This window comes from Silurus meridionalis, chromosome 2 (assembly GCF_014805685.1).
Source record: "Silurus meridionalis isolate SWU-2019-XX chromosome 2, ASM1480568v1, whole genome shotgun sequence".
NCBI classification, from domain to species: domain Eukaryota; kingdom Metazoa; phylum Chordata; class Actinopteri; order Siluriformes; family Siluridae; genus Silurus; species Silurus meridionalis.
In genome coordinates, this window is record NC_060885.1 from 26,853,326 (window position 1) to 26,873,631 (window position 20,306).

Here is a 20,306-nt window from a genome sequence, read left to right on the forward strand (position 1 = left end):
TCCAACATTACATACAGCTTCTTATATGCCTTTTACTTGGCTTTAGCCACCACCCTATTCATCTGCTGCCGCATCTCCTTTCACCTCTTTCTCCTTGTGCTGTACTGCACTTCCTCATTTCTCCACCATGTCTCTTTGTCTTCCTTTCTATTTTTAGATGTAACACCAAGTACTTTCTAGCTGTCTCCCTTATCACTTCTGCAGTAGTTGCCCAATCATACAGCACCTCTTCACCACCGCCGAGCCCCTGTCTGACCTCTTCCCTGAATCTCATACTATAGTCTTACTCCTTTAGTTTCCACCATCTTATTCTTCTTTTATTTTTCACTCTTCTCCTCTTCTTTTTCACCTCCAAAACCATCCTACAGACCACCATCTGATGCTGTCTAGCTACACTGTCCCCTGCCAACACCTTACAGTCTCCAATCTCCTTCAGGTTGCATCTCCTACATAGAACACAGTCCACCTGTGTGCAGCTCCACTCTTATACGTCACCCTATGATCCTCCTTCTCATTAAAACAAGTATTTACCACTGCTATTTCCATCCTTTTATCAAAGTCTACCACCATCTGCCCTTCAACATTCCTCTCTTTAAGGCCATACCTACCCATCACCCACTCATCACCTCTGTTCCCTTCACCTACATGCCCATTAAAGTCTGCCCCAATTACCAATCGTGCATTCCTAGGTACACCTTCTACCACTTCATCTAATTTACTCTAGAATTTTTACTTCTCCACCATCTCACAGTTGACTTGTGGAGCATAAGCACAGATGACATTTATCATCACCCCTTCAACTTCCAGCTTCATGTTCATCACCCTATCAGAAACTCTCTTCACCTCCACTACACTCTTACTGTACTCTTCCTTCAGAATCACCCCTACACCATTTCTCTTTCCATCCACACCATGATAGAACAGTTTAACCCCAAGTCATGGAAATGCTGTGTTAATTTCATCATCCTGCTCTCGCATGTGTCCTGTAACAGTGAGTGAGTGTTTGTCTCTTTACACCTCTGTGATTGGGGTCAGGGTTTAACCATTTCACTACTGAACATCATCAGCCTAATCAGTTCATTAAAACCAAAGAAAACAAAAACCTGTTTAAAACCGATGAGTCCATTTATTCTTAGAGTATGATTCATTCAAACACACACACGCACACTCAAACACACACACACACTTCTATTTTACATAAGACAAGTCCAAACTCATACTGCAGTACTCATAGAATTGGAGTATATGCTGCAGTATACAGTGGGGCAAAAAAGTATTTAGTCAGCCACCAATTGTGCAAGTTAAAAAGATGATAGAGGCCTGTAAATTTAATCATAGGTACACTTCAACTATGAGAGACAAAATGAGAAAAAAAATCCAGAAAGACACATAGTCTGATTTTTAAAGAATTTTTTTGCAAATTATGGTGGAAAATAATTATTTGGTCAATAACAAAAGTTCATCTCAATACTTTGTTATTGCCAGGGTGTGAGCGAAACAGAAGGCGGAAGCCGGAGTACAGCTCGCTTGGGTTTAAATGACAAGTGTGAGGAAGAGAGATACACACGAGCACACACACACACAAAGATTTTTTATGGGGTTGAGATCTGGAGACTGGCTAGGCCACTCCAGGACCTTAAAATGCTCCTTACGAAGCCACTCCTTCGTTGTCTGGGCGGTGTGTTTGGGATCATTGTCATGCTGAAAGACCCAGCCACATTTCATCTTCAATGCCCTTGCTGATGGAAGGAGGTTTTCACTCAAAATCTCACGATACATGGCCCCATTCATTCTTTCCTTTACATGGATCAGTCATCCTGGTCCCTTTCAGAAAAACAGCCCCAAAGCATGATGTTTCCTCCCCCATGCTTCACAGTAGGTATGGTGTTCTGTGGATGCAACTCAGCATTTTTTCTCCTCCAAACACGACAAGTTGCGTTTTTACCAAAAGTTATATTTTGTTTTCATCTGACCATATAAAATTCTCCCAATCCTCTCCTGGATCATCTAAATGCTCTCTAGCAAACTTCAGATGGGCCCAGACATGTACTGGCTTACGCAGGGGGACACGTCTGGCACATCAGGATTTGAGTCCATGGCGGCGTAGTGTGTTACTGATGGTAAACTTTGTTACTTTGGACCCAGCTCTCTGCAGGTCATTTATTTGGTCCCCCCATGTGGTTCTGGGATTTTTGCTCACCATTCTTGTAATCATTTTGACCCCACGTAGTGAGATCCTGCGTGGAGTCCCAGATCGAGGTAGATTATCAGTGGTCTTGTATGTCTTCCATTTTCTAATAGTTGCTCCCACAGTTGATTTCTTCACACCAAGCTGCTTACCTATTGCAGATTCAGTCTTCCCAGCCTGGTGCAGGTCTACAATTTTGTTTCTGGTGCCCTTTGACAGCTCTTTGGTTTTGGCCATAGTGGTGTTTGGAGTCTGACAGTTTGAGGTTGTGGACAGGCTTTTTTTATACTGATAACGAGTTTAAACAGGTGCCATTATTACAGGTAACAAGTGGAGGACAGAGGAGCCTCTTTAAGAAGAAGTTACAGGTCTGCGAAAGCCAGAAATCTTGCTTTTTTGTAGGTGACCAAATACTTATTTTCCACCATAATTAGCAAATCAATTATTAAAAAATTGGACAATGTGATTTTTCTGGGGTTTTTTTTCTTATTTTGTCTCTCATAGTTGAAGTGTACCTATGATGAAAATTACAGGCCTCTCTCATCTTTTTAAGTGGGAGAATTTGCACAATTGGTGGCTGACTATATACTTTTTTGCCCCACTGTATAAAGGTGATGTTGCATACATTTAAAGAAAGAATTGAAGTTGTGAAGTTTATAATTGTATGACTGCTGTAGACTCTTTAACACCACACAGAATGGAACAATAAGTCTGTCTACTTTTTCCTATATATGAACAAACACCCACATATAACCTCACACTCCCTATTTGCTCAGATTAAATTGTGTAAAAGAAAACCCAAAACTGAACTAAAAAAAAACAGGAAATGAGTCACTGTTCAAGATAGATATATTATTCATGAAAAATGTATTCCTTTTCTCAAATATTTACAGTGTTCATAGACAAGTATGTAGTGAAGAAGGGAAATCCTTTGATAAAGCTTAAGTTGTGCTGTCCTGGAGATAGCTTTATGCATTTCATCTGCCTCATGTTTTGTGGTTATTGGGTTTGAGCATGTGTGTGATAGAAAAAACTCTGTACAGATTTACTAATCCTAAACAGCCACATAGGCAATATGTATTTACAATTTTACTAAATTTACTATTTCAAGGAAAGTCAGATCACACAGGTCGGTGTGTATTCGTGTGTGTTCTAGACATTAGAGTTTGTGTCAGCCTTATTTATAGGCTGCACTTGTTGCTGGGATTTTAAGGAATTTTCTTGTTTTTGTCTGCTTAACTTCTTGTGGAATGTACTGTTTTAGTCTCTGAGGCAGTTTAAGCAGGAGAAATAAAAAAAAAAAACAAGTCTAGTTGTCTAACTTTATCTTGAATACAATGGACCAAGACCGGCCGCAGTACCAGAGCCCGAGATACGCCAACCGCACCAGCCTGTTCCACCAGGATCTGCAGAAGGGGAACGCATCGCTCAGGTTGGACCGTACCACTCTAGAGGATGCGGGGGAAAACACCTGCTCCATCAGCACTCAGCTGGGCAGCCAAAAGAAGAGCTTCAGGCTCAAAGTAGCAGGTAACAATGCAAACTTTAAAATGAAGCTGCATAAGGGTTAGCTAAGTAGGACCTTACTGGTTACCATGGTAACCGGCCACTAACCATTTTTCATCTTTGTCCTCCTTTAGCACCCAGATCTGGTCCAGGAGATCAGGAGGAACATTGACCTCTTCTCAGGTGGGTTTCTCAAGTCCACCTGTCCCAGAGAATTTGTTAAAGCGTACACCACAGTAATTGACCTTTATTACAAATGTTACAAAAATGAATATTATAACAGTAGACAGAATTCTAAAACATTTTTTTTGTCCTACAGAAAACCCAGGATTTGATCAGAGCAATCAGAATGCAGTCATCAGTGGACTTATTGGACTTGTTGTTGCAGTTCTAATCATCATCATCATTTCAGTAATTAAAAAGTAATTAAAAAGAAAAAGAAAACTTCCAAAATAATTTAGAGACCAACACTGAATCATCATCTGCTACAAATTCTTAAATAGGAACAGACAAAGCCGAGTGTGTTACAGAAACCCTGTTGAAGAAAGGTTCCAGATGAGATTACAATAATAAATAGTATTTGTTAGATTTTCATCATGCCCAAACGAAACTTGTGTGTGTGAACCAGTATGAGAACCATCTTAACACTAACAGTATGTTTTTAAATTTCCTTCACAAGCTGTAATTGAAGATGAACTACACACTAAGGTCTTGTGCTGGTCCACTGGCTCCTCACATTTACTCCTCCCTGAGAGCATCTACAAAATAATCAGCGGTGGAATTTTCACAACCTCAAAATGACCTCCTGAACACTACCTGCTATCTGACACCTGCTTTTGTGGTTTCAGAAATATTTTTGGACATTGAATAATTTGGGCATTTATGTGTGAATGTATTAATGAAAAACCTTGAAGATGAATTCTCCAGCGTCATGATTACTGTTTCTGCCATAAACTGAATGTATGCTGCATTATGGGTTTACTGATGAAAGAATAACTGCACAATGTTCTATCTATCTATCTATCTATCTATCTATCTATCTATCTATCTATCTATCTATCTATCTATCTATCTATCTATCTGTCTGTCTGTCTGTCTGTCTGTCTGTCTATCTGTCTGTCTGTCAAATATTAATATGATGTGAGGTCCAGTTAACAGCTAAAACGTGTAGAAGTAATAACTACTTTTAAGTACATGTCAGAGCCAAGTATATAATGTGTGTATATATATATATATATATATATATATATATATATATATATATATATATATATATTTTTTTTTTTTTATAATTTTTATTTATTTATTTTTTTTTATTTTAGTTGAGTTAAATGGTTTGGTTGCTTGGTGTCCACGCTAGTGATAGGAATATGGGATCATTTTAGTGATTTGGTTCTTTGAATCTCTTTCATCGAATTAACTATTCTCTTTTTTTTTTTGGTCATTTAGTTCATTTTATTCCTTTGTTTAGAAACGATGTATGAGAAGTTGCACACAAAGGAAGAAGAAAAAGATTTGTACCGATTGGCCAGGCAGAGGGATCGAGCTGGGAAGGATGTGCTGCAAGTTAGAGCAATAAAGAATGGAGATGGAAATGTGTTGACTAGTGAGGAGAGTGTGTTGAGAAGATGGAGGGAGTATTTTGAGCAGCTGATGAATGAGGAAAATGAGAGAGAGAGAGAGAGAGAGAAGGTTGGATGATGTGGAGTTGGTGAAGCAGGAAGTGGATAGGATTAGTAAGGAGGAAGTGAGAGCAGCGATTAAAAGGATGAAAAGAGGGGAAAGTCGGTTGGACCAGATGACATACCAGTGGAAGCATGGAGATGTTTAGGAGAGATGGCAGTGGAGTTTTTAAAAAGATTGTTTAACAGGATTTTGGAAGGTGAGAGGATGCCTGAGGAATGGAGGAGTGTGCTGGTACCGATTTTTAATAACATTCTTCCTAATATGGCCTGGCTTCCACTACTTTTTCCCATAACTTCATTATGTGACTGATCACACCATGCAGTTATGGGAAAGAGTAGTGGAAGCCAGGCCATATTAGGAAGAATGTTATTATGTTACTATTACTGTTACTTTAAAAAAAATAATAATAATAATAAATTAACAAAAAAATGCAGGAGAGAAATTATGAAGTAAAAGTGCATAGGGACTAAATGTATTTTGTGATTGAGCAATTACATTTTTTTTTAATAATGGTTGACACACAATGACCAAGACTTAAGAAGTTAAATTAAAAACAACATTTAATTTGCAGTGTGTCGGAACTCCCATCCCACTTGTAGGTGGGAGGGACTACAGTGATACATACTTGCTTTCGACAGCTGAGAGCAGCAACTGACTGGTATTGTTTCATCTGAATCTCCAGTACAACTTCATCTTTATCTTCAGCACATTCCCACAGAGTATATGGGTCTACACCCCGAGGCGCCATCATGGAAATGCTGTGTTCATTTCATCATCCTGCTCTCGCATGTGTCCTGTAACAGTGTGTGAGCTTTTGTCTCTTTACACCTCTGTGATTGGGGTCAGGGTTTAACCATTTCACTACTGAACATCATCAGCCTAATCAGTTCATTAAAACCAAAGAAAACAAAAACCCGTTTAAAACCAATGAGTCCATTTATTCTTAGAGTATGATTCATTCAAACACACACACACACACACACACACACACACACACACACACTCTTCTAGTTTACATGAGACAAGTCCATACTCATATTGCTGTATTTATAGAATTGGATGTGACTATACTGTATGTTGTGTATATTAAATATAAAGGTGGAGATACATTTAAAAGAAGAAATTAAGTTGTAAAGTTTCTCATTGTATGGCTGCTGTAGATTCTTTAACACCCCCAAAAATGGAACAATCAGTCTTTATTAAGTTTTTTCCTATGTATAAACCAGTGGCGGGCGGTCAGGGGCAGCAAAGCCTTCTCTACTGGTTTAGAAGCACTGACCTACATTTAGAATCTAAATCTGCCCGGGCATTCAAAGTCTGAACTGCTGGCTTTTATATCTTAGGCTCTATTAGAAATAAATCTGTTTCTTTAACCAATCAGATTTCATATTTGCCTCACAAGGCCAGCTAGCGGCCAAGAATAGCGTGAGCATTTTTCCGTCCTCTGATTGGTTGGTCCGAGGGAAACTGTTACTGCCAAAATTGACTGGCAAAACACGTGTGTAGCTCTCTGCACACATCAATACATTTGAGTTAGACTTTGCCTATGGAGGAAGAGAAATTGATTTGGTCTCGGAAATACTTAAAAATAAATTTTCACGAAAAGCTAGACATCGTGAGGAGAGGTCAGCCAACCCTGAAGCTAGCTAGCTTGTCTCAGCCTGGAAAAGGGTTTGTTTTCCACTTCAGACCAGTGAATACAAGCATTACCACTCGCTTACAGCCTCTGAGGAGCGGTGCTAATTATGAGTCTGCATCTCTGGTGAGTAGGTTTTATTTTATTTATATTTTTAATATTTTTATCATATTATTAGACAAATAACTGCTCCAGATGATGTAGGAGCACAGTTGCAGTTGTAGGGTAGAGGATTGAAGTTGTCTTAAATGAGGTTTCTTGCTTTAGTAAAATGGTATTCGCCCTCCAACTGTGAAATGCCTTTCTCTCTCTGTAATGCCATGCGTTGTTATATTGCGATTTTTTTATAGTATTGAAGTTTTCAATAATTGCAACGTGATGGTGGTATTAAGAGGTGGATTAAGTCGGGTAACTCCCCACTGAAGGCCCAGGTACCAAATGCATGGCCCGCCACTGGTATAAACACCTACATGTAATCTTGTACTCCCTATTTGTTTAGATTGAAACGTTATAAAATTTAATAAACAAGAAAAAAAGTGGTTATTGGGTGTGGGCATGTGTGTGATAGAAAATATCTGTACAGAATTACTAATCCTAAACCGCCACATAAGAAAACTATATTTACGATTCCAAGGAGAATTAGATGAGTGTGCGTGTCTTTGTTTGTGTTCTAGACATTGGAGTTTGTGTCAGCCTTATTTGTAGGCTGCACCGGTTGGTGGGAGTTAATGATGATTGATAATGATGGTTAATGAGTTTTGATGTTTTTATCTGCTGAACATCTTGTGGAATGTACTTTTTTAGTCTCTGGGGCAGTTTAGATGGAAAACCAGTTCCAGTTGTCTAACTTTATCTTAAAAACAATGGTCTTTATTGTATCTCCCTCTGTGTTTTTCTCTGTAGCTGAGTTTGAGATCTCCGTACCTACTGGTGTACAGATGGGTGTGTACGGCGAGTCAGTGGTTCTGCCCTGCACGTTCCCAGTGGGCAGCTCGTGGGATGCAGGCAGCAGTGTGATCACATGGCAGCGTCAGCTAGAGGTGGTTCATAGCTGCAGAAGGGGAATGCATCGCACAGGCTGGACCGTACCACTCTAGAAGATGCGGGGGAGTACACCTGCTCTATCAGCACTCAGCTGGGCAACCAGAGGAAGAGCTTTAGGCTCAAAGTAGCAGGTAACAATGCAAACTTTTGATGGAGCATTACTAGTTACAATGGTAACAGGCCAGTCAGTGCTCTTATCTGCTACTCTCTCAGCGTTTTACGCGGAGCCCCAACTGCACATCTCAATGCTGAACGATGGCCATGTGGAGGTGCTGGTGACGTCAGAGGGTGGGTACCCCTCCCCTGCGCTGCAATTGCTGATGGGAAATACCAGCGATGTCACCAACAGCACATACACACAACTAAGGCAGGACCGGGGGGGTATTCCAGAAAGCTTGGTTAACTTACCATTTGATAAATCATAACCTCTGGGTTGATTTACCCCAAACAGGCATACCATGAGTATGTCGGTTCCAAAACACCTGAGAAGAGTTAGTTCAATCAACCTCCAACTGGTTACCCAGAGGTTATGCGCGTGCACGGTGCATATATAAAGACATTCTCAATGGATCGCCGATTTCACGAGTCACCATGGAAACTCAAAGCGAGAAAAAGAGAGCGTCGTATTTCACAGAGGCGGAGTTGGAGGTTTTAATGCACGCTTATGAGGAGTTTAAGCCAATAATTTTAAAAAGAAGCAATACAGCTGCATCAGCTAAAGCAAGAGAGTTGGCTTGGCAAAAAATAACGGACAGAGTAAATGCGTGAGTGTATTAAATTACAAATTTGGTATTGGCTCCCGTTTTATTATAATGCAAAATAATGAAGTATGACTTATACATCCTTTTGAATATGTTATATCACTATGAAAGCATTTACTTTTCCTGCCATTTATTTCTTTAGTTTAAAATAATAATGTATATTTCTTATTTAATAAGCTGTAATCCTTCTGGAGCCACAAGAACTTTAAGCCAAGTCAAAATGAAACACAAAAACATTCTGCAAAAAGGTAATATTTGATTACACAATTACTGAACTATTATTATAACAGGATTTAGTCTATTCATTCTGTCATGTAGCTAATAGAAAGAAGACTGAAGCCCGTCTAACTGGCGGGGGTCCACCACCACCTCCCCTCACGCCCTCTGAGGAGCTGGCTCTGTCCCTTAATAAAGGGCGACCAGTGGTTGCTGGCATTCCAGGGGCAGTTCATCACACACCATGCACCACAAGTGATGGTGAAAAAATGGTGAAATGTAAGTTTACCTCTATGAGTTGTTTTAATTTTTTTGTCCTAATAAATTACTATCTCTGTCACTTAAAGGCTTTTTGAACAAGATAAATTTTTATGTAGGCTTATTTTATTTAACTGTATATGATGTATAGGCTACTGTGATCTTACTCTGACATGTTACTCTTTTCATGTATTATTTTCTTTGATAATATTGAGAATTTAATGGGTTGTGTGTTCTTATAGATACTGATGGATGTATTGTATTATTGGACCCTCCAGAAAGAACACAGTCTGTCACAGTTGTAAGTGATTTGTTGTCAGGTACTTTTAGTTGCGTTTAGGTATTTTTTAATTTATTTGCCAGATAATGTATACTTAAATATTTCTCCTGTAGGATGAAGATGATGACGATGAAGAGACCACATCTGCTGTGACAGAAGTGGACAATGCTGGTAGATCCACTGAGGTATGATGCATACCATTATAATGTATGGCCCCGTTTTGCATTAGAGTAACAAACTGTCATTGTCTTTTCACAGTACATACCTAGGGATTTGCCCACAGATGAGGGTCCTTCAACCTCAGCACACAATCTAAGCAGGGTAAGTATTTGTGTCCAGGTGTCCATATTTGAATTTTGAATTGTCTGACCAAACAATCTCATTCATTACATTTTTTCCACCTTCCTAGTTGCCAGCAAAGGAGCTGTATAAGGTCCATCTTCAAAAACAAATAAGAAAAAGTGACATGGAGATGGACCTTATACCGCTTCAAATGGAAGAGAAAAGACTCCTCATTAAAAAAGCAGCACTGGAAATTGAATTACTGGAGCATCGCCTTAAGGTGAGAACTTGTCTGAATAATAATCTGTTGCATGTTAAAAGTGAGTGTGAGTGTGAGTGAGTGAGTGAAAAAAGCAATATAAAAATACATTTTATTGAATTGTATTTTATTGTTTTTCAGGAAATAAAGAAATAAACTGCCTGGCAGACCAGTGAAAAAAATTAATAAAAGTGATTTTGACAGACCCTGTCTCTCAAAAGTCTTCTGTTGGCCTCTAAAATCTGTAGGTGTTCCTCTGGGCCATCTTCCTCAATACAAGGACGGTGGCTCTCTCCTCTTATAGTGGCAATATTGTGAAGCACAACACACGCTACTATAATGTCGCATGCCCTCTCTGGACTAACCCGGAGCCCACGCAGACACTGAAACCGAGATTTGAGGATCCCTATAGTCATCTCCACCTTGGCCCGTGTTCGGCTGTGAGCCAGGTTAAACCGTGTCTGTGGTCCAGGCTCAGGTTCAGGGTAGGGTGTCATTAAATAGGGCAGACAAGGGTATCCTCTGTCCCCCAGCAAGTAACCATTGTACTGTCCTGTAATGATTGAAATGTACAACACAAATGTAGTAAAAAGAAAAAAAAACAATTGTATAAAGCAAAACATACCCTGCTGAAATGTCTGGTAAATTCTTGCATCATGCACAGATCCTGGCCATTTTGCCTCAACATTGGTAATGATTTGGGTTGCCTCACATATTACCTAGTTAGTGGAAAAAGTAATGACTTCAATGATTTTAAGAAGGGAAAAAATTAAGTTGTTACCTGCACATTGATGCTATGAATAGATTTCCTATGAACATAGTATCCCTCATTTATTGGTGGAGCTTTAATAGGAATGTGAGTGCCATCAATGCACCCAATTACATTTGGAAACCCTGAAACAGAAAGTTATGGAAGTATGAAGTGTGTGTGCGCATAATGAATACATGTATAGATATAAATAATATGACTAAATATAAAAAAAAAATAATAATATATATATATATATATATATATATATATATAGACATACTGTACGAACGGCTTTACACACAGTCACCTTTCCCACATGCTCTGAATCGCCCACACTGTACAAAATATTTTTCCTGCGCTAAGGGCAGAACCGCGGTTTTTCACATTTGCGATATGCGGTTTTAAAAGACGTGTTAAATAAACTAACGAATCTTTTGAGCAACGATAACGCTCTTTCAAATATTCATTAGAGTATGCAAACATCAATACGCGGTGTTATAACCCTCTCCCGACGAAAAAACCTCGTATAATTTGTGCTTCTACGTCCAAAGGATCCTCATCAAAAGGGCACGCCGAAGTTACACTGAAACATCACCTGCTCCCGAGCAGGTTATCTTCAGAGAGTCAGTTGCTATGGTTACATACATACCCAAAAAGTTACCTCCGTTTTTGGAACCGAAAGTTGAGGTTATCCACGAACTTACCCTTAAACATACCCAGGTATGTCACATAACCTGCTTTCTGGAATACCCCCCAGTACACACACCTGTACAGCGTAAACAATAAACTTAACCTGACCTTTAGTGCCAACTCCTCCATCATATTCATCATGAAGAACCCAGATCTGGGCCAGGAGATCAGGAGGAACATCAACCTCTCCTTAGGTGGGTTTGGGTTCAAAGTGGTGAAAGCCAGGAGATTGATTTGAATGACCATAGATTCATGTAGAATCCTTTAGGGTCTAACTCAGGAACCCTTAATTTCACAGAGGACCCAAAAAAAATGCAAAAGAAAAGAAAGATATTCTGCAATAGATTAAATTCTATTAGTAACTATTTCTGTTTTAAAATAAGTATGAGCTTTTTAATTAAACATTTATAATCTTTTGTTTATTTATTTTCAGAAAACAGCAGACATGATGGACACAAACTGAAAATCACTTCACTGTTCCTTCTTGGACTGGTCACCACAATGGATTTTATATTTTATATGTTCTGTATTGATTAAAGATTTATAATCACACTCTTAAAATCGCCCAAATGGTGATCTGGTTCCTCTCAGGGTTTCTTCCTTATAACATATAAGAGAGTTTTTCCTTGCCACAGTCACCATGGCTGCTCATCAGGGATAAATACACATCATTCACCTTCACTCTTAAATTCTGTATTCTTGAGACAATGTCCGTTGCGAAAAGCACTAGAGAAATAGACGACTTTATAATAATAATCTTTTTCAGGTGGAAAATAAAATGTAATGAGTCTATAGCCACAAACGGTCATGTTTCCGAATTAGTGCCAAGTCTGAACCATCAACGACACAGTGAGGATGCAGTAAGACACAGTAAGACACAGTGAAATCGAGTGTGTGGCTTAACCTCGCCATAGTCGACATCTCATCCAGATTTGGTTAGCGATGTGTACACCACTGATATGAGTTTGATGAATTTACTTTTAGGGGAAAAAAGTGTTTGTCTTTGGAGAATGTGTGCAAAGACCACAGACCTTTATCACTGAGTATGAATGTGGGGTAGATGCATGTGTAGCGCACGAATTAACAAGAATTTACATGCAAGTTTTAGTTTGATGTCAGGCGAAGAAAAAGAAATGAAGACAGATGCAGGAAATTTGAGTCCAGAATGAGAAAAAGGTTCTGTGAGAAACTGCACATTGATATCGCTGTACTGTCCTCAACAACGATTTTGGTGTTTGTTTTGACAATCAGATAATCCCTCCCTCACACAACTCTGAAGACAAGAATTCCCTTTGGACACAGGTTCAATTGTCTTGGGTATGAAGTAAAATACTGATACTGTTGCAAGGTGAAAGATTAAAGAAATACATGTCGATTTAAGAGAGTTATCGCTACTGCTGCCCGCATGGAGCAATCACTAAATTCTGTTTCCAGTGAACGCCATAGAAAGAGGTTTGATCATCAAAACTACATCAAACCGCTTTCTCGAACGCCAGAGAAAGTGATTGCTCCATGCATAACATTTAATTAGCCACTAGATGGTGCTCGAAACCATGAAAAAAAATTACTGCCACAATACATTTAAAAATTACAAACTATTGGATATCTTATTAAATTACACATTAACAAAATATAAATACATTTACATTTTCCAGCACAATCAAATTCACACCACAGATCTGCTCAATCTACATGATTAAATTCCATTAAACTGTGGAAACAACCTTTTTCTTTCCTGAATTAAAGAGAGAGAGAGAGAGAGAGAGAGAGAGAGAGAGAGAGAGAGAGAGAGAGAGAGAGAGAGAGAGAGAGAGAGAGAGACAGACAGACAGGCAGACAGACAAAGATAGAGACAGACAGGTAAAGACAAGTGAGTTTATTCTACCGCTCATTCTTCTCAGTCTGCTGCAAGTGTAAAGTGTGTGTGTGTGTGTGTGTGTGTAGTTTGTGTGCTGTGTGTAAAGTTTGTTTACAGAAAAATTACACAACACAGGGTAATCAGTGGTAAAAATGTTTAAAGATTTCAATAAAGATTTTCTTGTAGTGTGAAGTGTTTGTGTAGTGCGTTATGTACACAATACTGTTAAATGTTGATGTTTACATATACAAGTTTGTTAGGAAGTGGGATGTGATGCAGCACCCTCTAGAGCAGGGGTCACCAACCTTTTTGAAAATGAGAGCTACTTCTTGGGTACCGATTAATGTGAAGGGCTACCAGTTTGATACACACAGTTTTCAGTATGATCTGAAATAACAAATTTGCTCAATTTACCTTTAATTATATATTTATTATTAATGATTATTGATATTTATCAATGTGAAGACACTGATCATGTTAATGGTTTCTCATAATAATTATCAACAATGATTTAACAAAGTAGGAAACAGCTATTTTTTAGAAAAGGCCCGCGGGCTACTCATGTGGTCCTTGCGGGCTACCTGGTTGGTGACCCCTGCTCTAGAGTTTGGGAATTCTTGGGGCCTTCAATCAATAAACCAATAAGCTCTAACCTGTTGCTGCTACATCGTGTCAACAAAACTGAAGCGACCTCACACTGCTGTTTATATTTCAACATTACATTTATTATTCTCTTACTGCATTACACACACAGACAACATGGCCTTAAACTCTACAAACTACAAGCACATTGCATATTATTATACAGGGTGTTGCAGAAAAACAGGACATTTTGGAACTAGGTGTTTTTTTTTTTTTACATCCAGTCATCACACTTTTGTGCTGTAAATTATTGTATTTTTTTTGTTTCTCAGTGCACTTTATCACTTTCAATAAATGTTTGATGTTAGTCTAGGCTTTATTTACAAATAAAGTACAGAATATTATTCATTTAACATTTCTAAAATAAACCATGATGCAACTTGTACCATTAAAGCTATTTAAAGCTACAGAAATAATAAACAAAATAATAAACATTTGAGTTTTGCATAATTGAATAGTATACCAAATTGCATTGAGTGAAAAAAAAAATACAATCAAAATGAATATATAAGCAATCAAAAATCCATTGTTATATTCATTTGAAATTTATTTGAAGCTGTTGTACAATAATTTCAACACTGCTAATAAATAAATGGAACTCAAACACTAATAAACGCATTGGTACAGTAAGTGCATGTGTGTGAGAACATCAGGTGCTGAAGATAGTGGTTTAAATAAGTGTCTTTGCATCATTATTTATAAATCCTTCATTACTTTCTTTACACTTTTCCCTGTGTTTTGTTATTCTCCTGCTAGTATAAGATTCAAACTTCACATTCTAAAGTTTGAATTTGATTCAACCAACTTTATCAGGTTTCTGTAATATTTGTCAGACGTGTAAACATTAAAAAAAATTAACTGACTCATATCTTAAACTAAACGCTGCACAATTAATCGCAAAAACCTGGAGTTATATTGAGCACTGCTGATCTAGAAAACTGTTAATTTAATGCCAGTTATTTTCTGAACATATCTGCAGAAGCTGAATTTTCACATCATGAAACATATTAACATCAGATTTAAAAATAAATTGCAGTTTCCAATAAGCGTAAATTAGACTGCAATTTATTGCTAATTTGTTCTGTGGAAAAAACATGGTTTCAGGCTGTTGAACATTATTTAAGTGATTTGTTTGTTTTTAACACTATTTAAACACTAAGTTGTACAAACATTACTCCTGAGTGTTTCATTAAAGTGTTTACATCCTAAACACTCCTCTCAAATGAAAAGAATATGAATTTGAGCTTTTTGCATTTCTGTTTCAACAGCAACAAGTTTATCAATCAACAGTACACATTTAACCGTATTATTATTGCAGAAACAAAATTGTACTTCATAAAACACTGAGAATAAATAAATAAATGTGTCCAGAGTCAATTAAACAGTTACTAGCAGTTACTACTTCAGTGTTTATTAAATAAGCAATAATCCTTCATAACAATTTTCCACTTAACCAGTTATCAATGATGAGTTATTAAACACTTCAGTTCTCTCAACATATGCTTAGACTTTATGGCTAATGTTTTATTTCTAAATGGAATTTAACATTTTTAATGGAACATATTTGGTTAAATAATATCATTTTTTCTTTTGTGGCTGTAATTCCTGTTTTATCCACAATATGAAATTCAAGTCAGCAAGTAATTGGTCTATTCTTTTTTATTGTTTGTTTAACATCATCTGTTTTCTTGGACTCTCGAAAATATCCTTTTTTAAGGTAAGAAATCTTTAGATTTATGTAGATTCTTATATAGAAATTCTTTTGGTATTTATTTGCATTAAGTAAAAAAAAGTATTATTTGGATCAGCCACACGGAGGCGGCAAAGTCTGGCGAGAATGCATGTGTTGAATTTAACGCATAAAGAATTTAAATATTTATTCAGATGAAATTGCAACCAAAGCTTCAGTGTTCTGTGTTCCGTTTTAATTTGCCTTCCTCTACTTCCACTTGCAATCCGAGGCTGTGTTCGAGCTGGAAATAAAGGATTGAGTGGACATCATGCAAACTTACACAGAATTCATTGGTCCAAGCAGATCGAGGCTGATCCAGCACTCCAGCACACTTCTCTTATGCTGGAGTACAAATTCCTGTAACATCCACGGGTACACGCACACTGCAAGCAGGGCGTAAGAGAAAGTTAAAGCTGAAACATTAAGTCTTAGGACCAGAGCAAAGGAGATGGAGGTCAGAGTTCCAGGTCTCCAATAGGAGAGTTATCACCACTATTAAACACCACCATGCAGTAGAACAAGTTGACCAAGTGCAAAATTAACAAGTGCAAAAATGTCTTCTGTCGTCTTTCACCTACAACACCAGGTGAAAAAGTCTTAATAAGGCACTTCGAGATTAACACACACACACACACACACACACACACACACACACACACACACAAAGATGTGCGAGTCCTCAATCGGTGTATAGATCAGACGGAATGTCCTGATGATCCGGAACTATCCTCTTCACTACTTTCACTGTAAGTGAGAAGAATATAAAATAAAGATATTAATAAAATTAATTAATAAATAAATAAATAACATTAAATCAAATTAACTACTGATGTAAAATTTGACTAATCATTTTAATCACACATAGAGTAATAACACTGTGTGTGTGTGTCTCACTTCAGAAGGGCCTGCAGGCGGTCTCGGTTGTCTCTCCTTCTCTCCTCATTGATGGGGTAGGATTTAAAGATAAGCAGGCCGAGGATGATGAGGGAGACGGGCGCCGCGGACACCAGCAGTTTCAGGGTTAAATTGACGGAGTCTGGCTGAACACATGCCCTCGACACGTAACCCGCAAAGCTATACACACACACACACACACACACACACACACACACACACACACACACACACAAAAGACAAATGAGACAGTGACCATTATATTGTTTTTGGACACGAGAAATAACACTAAGGATACAGCAGAAAGTGAGACTGAGACAAAGAACAATGGAATGAGTGACCGTGAAAGTGAGAAAATGTAACCCAAAAATGGTGGAGGGAGTGCGACAGAGAAAGACAGACTGATTGAAAATAAAAACAAACTGATATAAAAAAAAGTGAAACAGGCAGTAATAGAGTCAGAGTGAAAATGAAATGAAAAGATGAGACAGACAGATCATGAGACGGAAAGAGAGTATTAGAGTAAGACAGAGGGACTGACTGTAAGCTGAGAGTGGAGATGCCCAGTGAAACGCCAGAGGCGAATTTGTTGAAAACGACGTAGAAGGAGTAGAAAATGGCCTCATGACCCTGAGAGAATGGATTGTTCACTTTATAATCGTCCACTGCATCGGGTAGCATCGACCTACTCAGACGCACGCCACACACACACACACACACACACACACACACACACACACACACACACACACAATTCTTTGTTTATGTACACAAACATCACTTTCAACATTGCTTTGATAATTACACTGTAACTGTAAGGGAAGGGCTACGTCATTATTATTTCTATAATGAACATATTATTAAGAATAAAATCAAAATAATAAAAATAAAAAAGTAATAAGCAGATGTCTATAAATATAATATAATATTTAATATTTCTTCTAATAAATAAAAACATTGCTGTGTGAATAAGGTACTTTCATATAAAGTATGCACACACACCATGGCAGGAGGAAAGCTGCAGCCACACTGGCACCTGCTGCTACTGCAACAATGTAGGTTATGATGAGGTTGCTCTTAATACACACTACCAGGATCATGAAAGGAATTGCCCACTGTAACACACACACAGGGGTTAAAATTTAGCAACATCTAACAACAAGCACACAAACAAACACAAGTTGCAGTCACTTACCGAGATGCCGACGTAGACTGCTGTCTTTTTGCCAAAGCGCGTAAGGAAGAGCTGCCACAGAGGGATGGTGAGGGTTCCAGAGAGCTAAACACGCACAAAAGTGTTGGACCTTTTACAAACTGAAATAATATCATTAAAGAGTGACCATGATGGTGTATTGTTTTGGATAGTATTATGGAGAGTATTTTCTCAGACTAACTGAACAGTGTTATACAACACACACTCTGCATCCAGGAAACATTACCCTGAGATTAGAGCGTGTGTGTTTGTGTGTGTCTCCACCTAGGATGCAGTCAGCACTACTTTCTCTCGAATTTCTGTCTAAAGCTGGAAAACATCTGACATCCCACCTTACCAATACATTCCTACTGTCATTACCAAGCAAAAGTACATATACACACACACCCAACACTCTTTTCTGACCTTTTATATATCAAAACAAGTGGTTTTCATTGACCACAAAAACAACTCAAAATTCTGGCAGCATGTTTTGAGAAGCAATATTATGGGATGGAGAACTACGAATGGACATTCCAGCCCAAGGTTCTCCCAGGAACTTGCTACACTTTCCACTCTCTCTTTCCTTACTTTATTCCTCAGCTACGTTCACTCCCATATTAAAACTGGAACACACTCACCAAGCCAGGGATGAAATTATTCTATCAGTTCCACACACCCACACTCACACAGTAGATTTGGAAAGTCTGACACACTCACCATGATGACGAGGAGAATGTTCTGGAAGTTGTCGCGCAGTCCAAGTGTATAGGTCAGGAACAGAGCAAAGTTTCCCTCCATCAGCTTTAGGTAAAATTATACAAAATAATTAAATATAAATATATTTATAAAGAAAAATATAATCAGGTTTCCTATTATTTAGAGTAGCTCTACTTTTAATTTCAGTCTGATCAGCATCATGATCCAAACTTTCAGCATTCAGGTAATACATTTCTCATTTTTGATTCAGCTTTTAGAATGTTAAAATGTATTATTTATTAAAAAAAAAATCATTAAAGCCAAGTTTTAATATTAGCATTTATGAATTTGAAAACTTTCACCTCAACCTTCAGCAGCTGTTTGCTATGTGTAAACATGCTAACAAATGGCTAATCTTCAGGATTTACAGATTAGCAAGAAAAACATTTCAGTACTTGGGCTCTTCATCACATGCCACATCCCAATCAGGCTCACTGATTAGAGCTCGAACTCTTCTTTTAGAACAGGTGCATCCCAATAAATTAGAATATCATTAAAAAGTTGATTTCTTTTAGTAATTCAATGCAAAAAGTAAATCTTGTATATATTATATAGATTCATCGCACACAGACTGATATATTTCAAGTGTTTACTTTTTTAATTTTGATGATTATGGCTTATAGCTAATGAAAACCCACAATTCAGTATCTCAGTAAATGAGAATATTGTAAAAAATGTTCAATATTGGAGACTCAGGGTGTCACACTCTAATCAGCTAATTAAATCCAAACACCTGCAAAGGTTTCCTGAGCCTTTAAATGGTGTCTCAGACTGGTTCAGGCTACACAATCCTGGGGAAAGACTGCTGACTTGCCAGTTGTCTAGAAGACGATCATTGACACCATGTACATGAAGGATAAGACACAAAAAGTCATCACTAAAGAAGCTGGCTGTTCACAGAGTGCTGTATCCAAGCACATTAATGGAAAGTTGAATGGAAGGGAAAAAAAATGTGGTAGAAAAAGGTAAAATGAAGCCCATTCAAGAATTTTGGGGAGATTCTCAAAGAGTGGAGTGCAGCTGGAGTCAGTGCTTCAAGAGCCACCAAGCACAGACATATCCATGGGCTACAACTGACCCATTCCTTGTGTCAAGCCACTCCTGAACCAGAGACAACATCAGATGTGTCTTACCTGGGCAAAGGACAAAAATGACTGGACTGTTGCACAGTGAGCCAAAGTCGTCTTGTCAGATGAAAGGAAAGAAAATCTATCATCTTATTTCAAAATCAAGGTCCCAGAGTATGGAAGAAGATAGGAGAGGAAAAGAATGAAAGTTGCTTGAGGTCCAGTGTAAAGTTTGCACAGTCAGTGTTGGTTTGTGGAGTCATGGCATCTGCTGGTGTTGGTCCACTGTGTTTTATTAAGTCCAAGGTCAGCAAAATGTGTTGTGTGGTTGACTGGCCAGCAAACTCACCAGAACTAAACCCTATAGAAAATCTGTAGGATATTGTCAAGAGGAAAATGAAAAGCAAGAGACCAGAAAATGCAAGTGGGCTGAAGGACTTTGTCAAATAATCCTGGGCTTTCATACCACCTCAGCAGTGCCACAGACTGATCCTTCATGCCACACTGAATTGAGGCAGTAATTAAAGCAAAAGAAGCCCATACCAAGTACTGAGTACATATACAGTAAATGAACATACTTCCCAGAAGGCCAACAATTCACTTAA

At 38.1% G+C, this 20,306-nt stretch overlaps 2 protein-coding genes across 3 annotated transcripts in view; one reads left to right on the forward strand and one right to left on the reverse strand.

The window, feature by feature from the left end:
* The first annotated feature begins 6,103 nt into the window (after nt 1–6,103).
* On the forward strand, nt 6,104–12,118 carry LOC124401010 (programmed cell death 1 ligand 1-like). The gene is given in 6 exon segments (XM_046872897.1): nt 6,104–6,176; nt 7,920–8,066; nt 8,069–8,191; nt 8,274–8,433; nt 11,621–11,751; nt 11,991–12,118. Coding segments are annotated over 6 exon segments (738 nt in total). The 3' UTR covers nt 12,095–12,118.
* A 3,580-nt stretch (nt 12,119–15,698) lies between these two features.
* Nucleotides 15,699–20,306, reverse strand: part of mfsd2aa (major facilitator superfamily domain containing 2aa) — a 12,764-nt gene continuing 8,156 nt past the window's right edge. For both annotated transcript variants that reach the window (XM_046836604.1, XM_046836596.1), the window contains exons 9-14: nt 18,596–18,679; nt 17,879–17,962; nt 17,686–17,798; nt 17,225–17,368; nt 16,684–16,863; nt 15,699–16,533 (exon numbers count right to left, since the gene is read on the reverse strand). In XM_046836604.1, the coding sequence (XP_046692560.1) occupies nt 16,485–16,533; nt 16,684–16,863; nt 17,225–17,368; nt 17,686–17,798; nt 17,879–17,962; nt 18,596–18,679 (654 nt within the window). In that variant the 3' untranslated portion in view covers nt 15,699–16,484. The remainder of the gene's footprint in view (nt 16,534–16,683; nt 16,864–17,224; nt 17,369–17,685; nt 17,799–17,878; nt 17,963–18,595; nt 18,680–20,306) is intronic.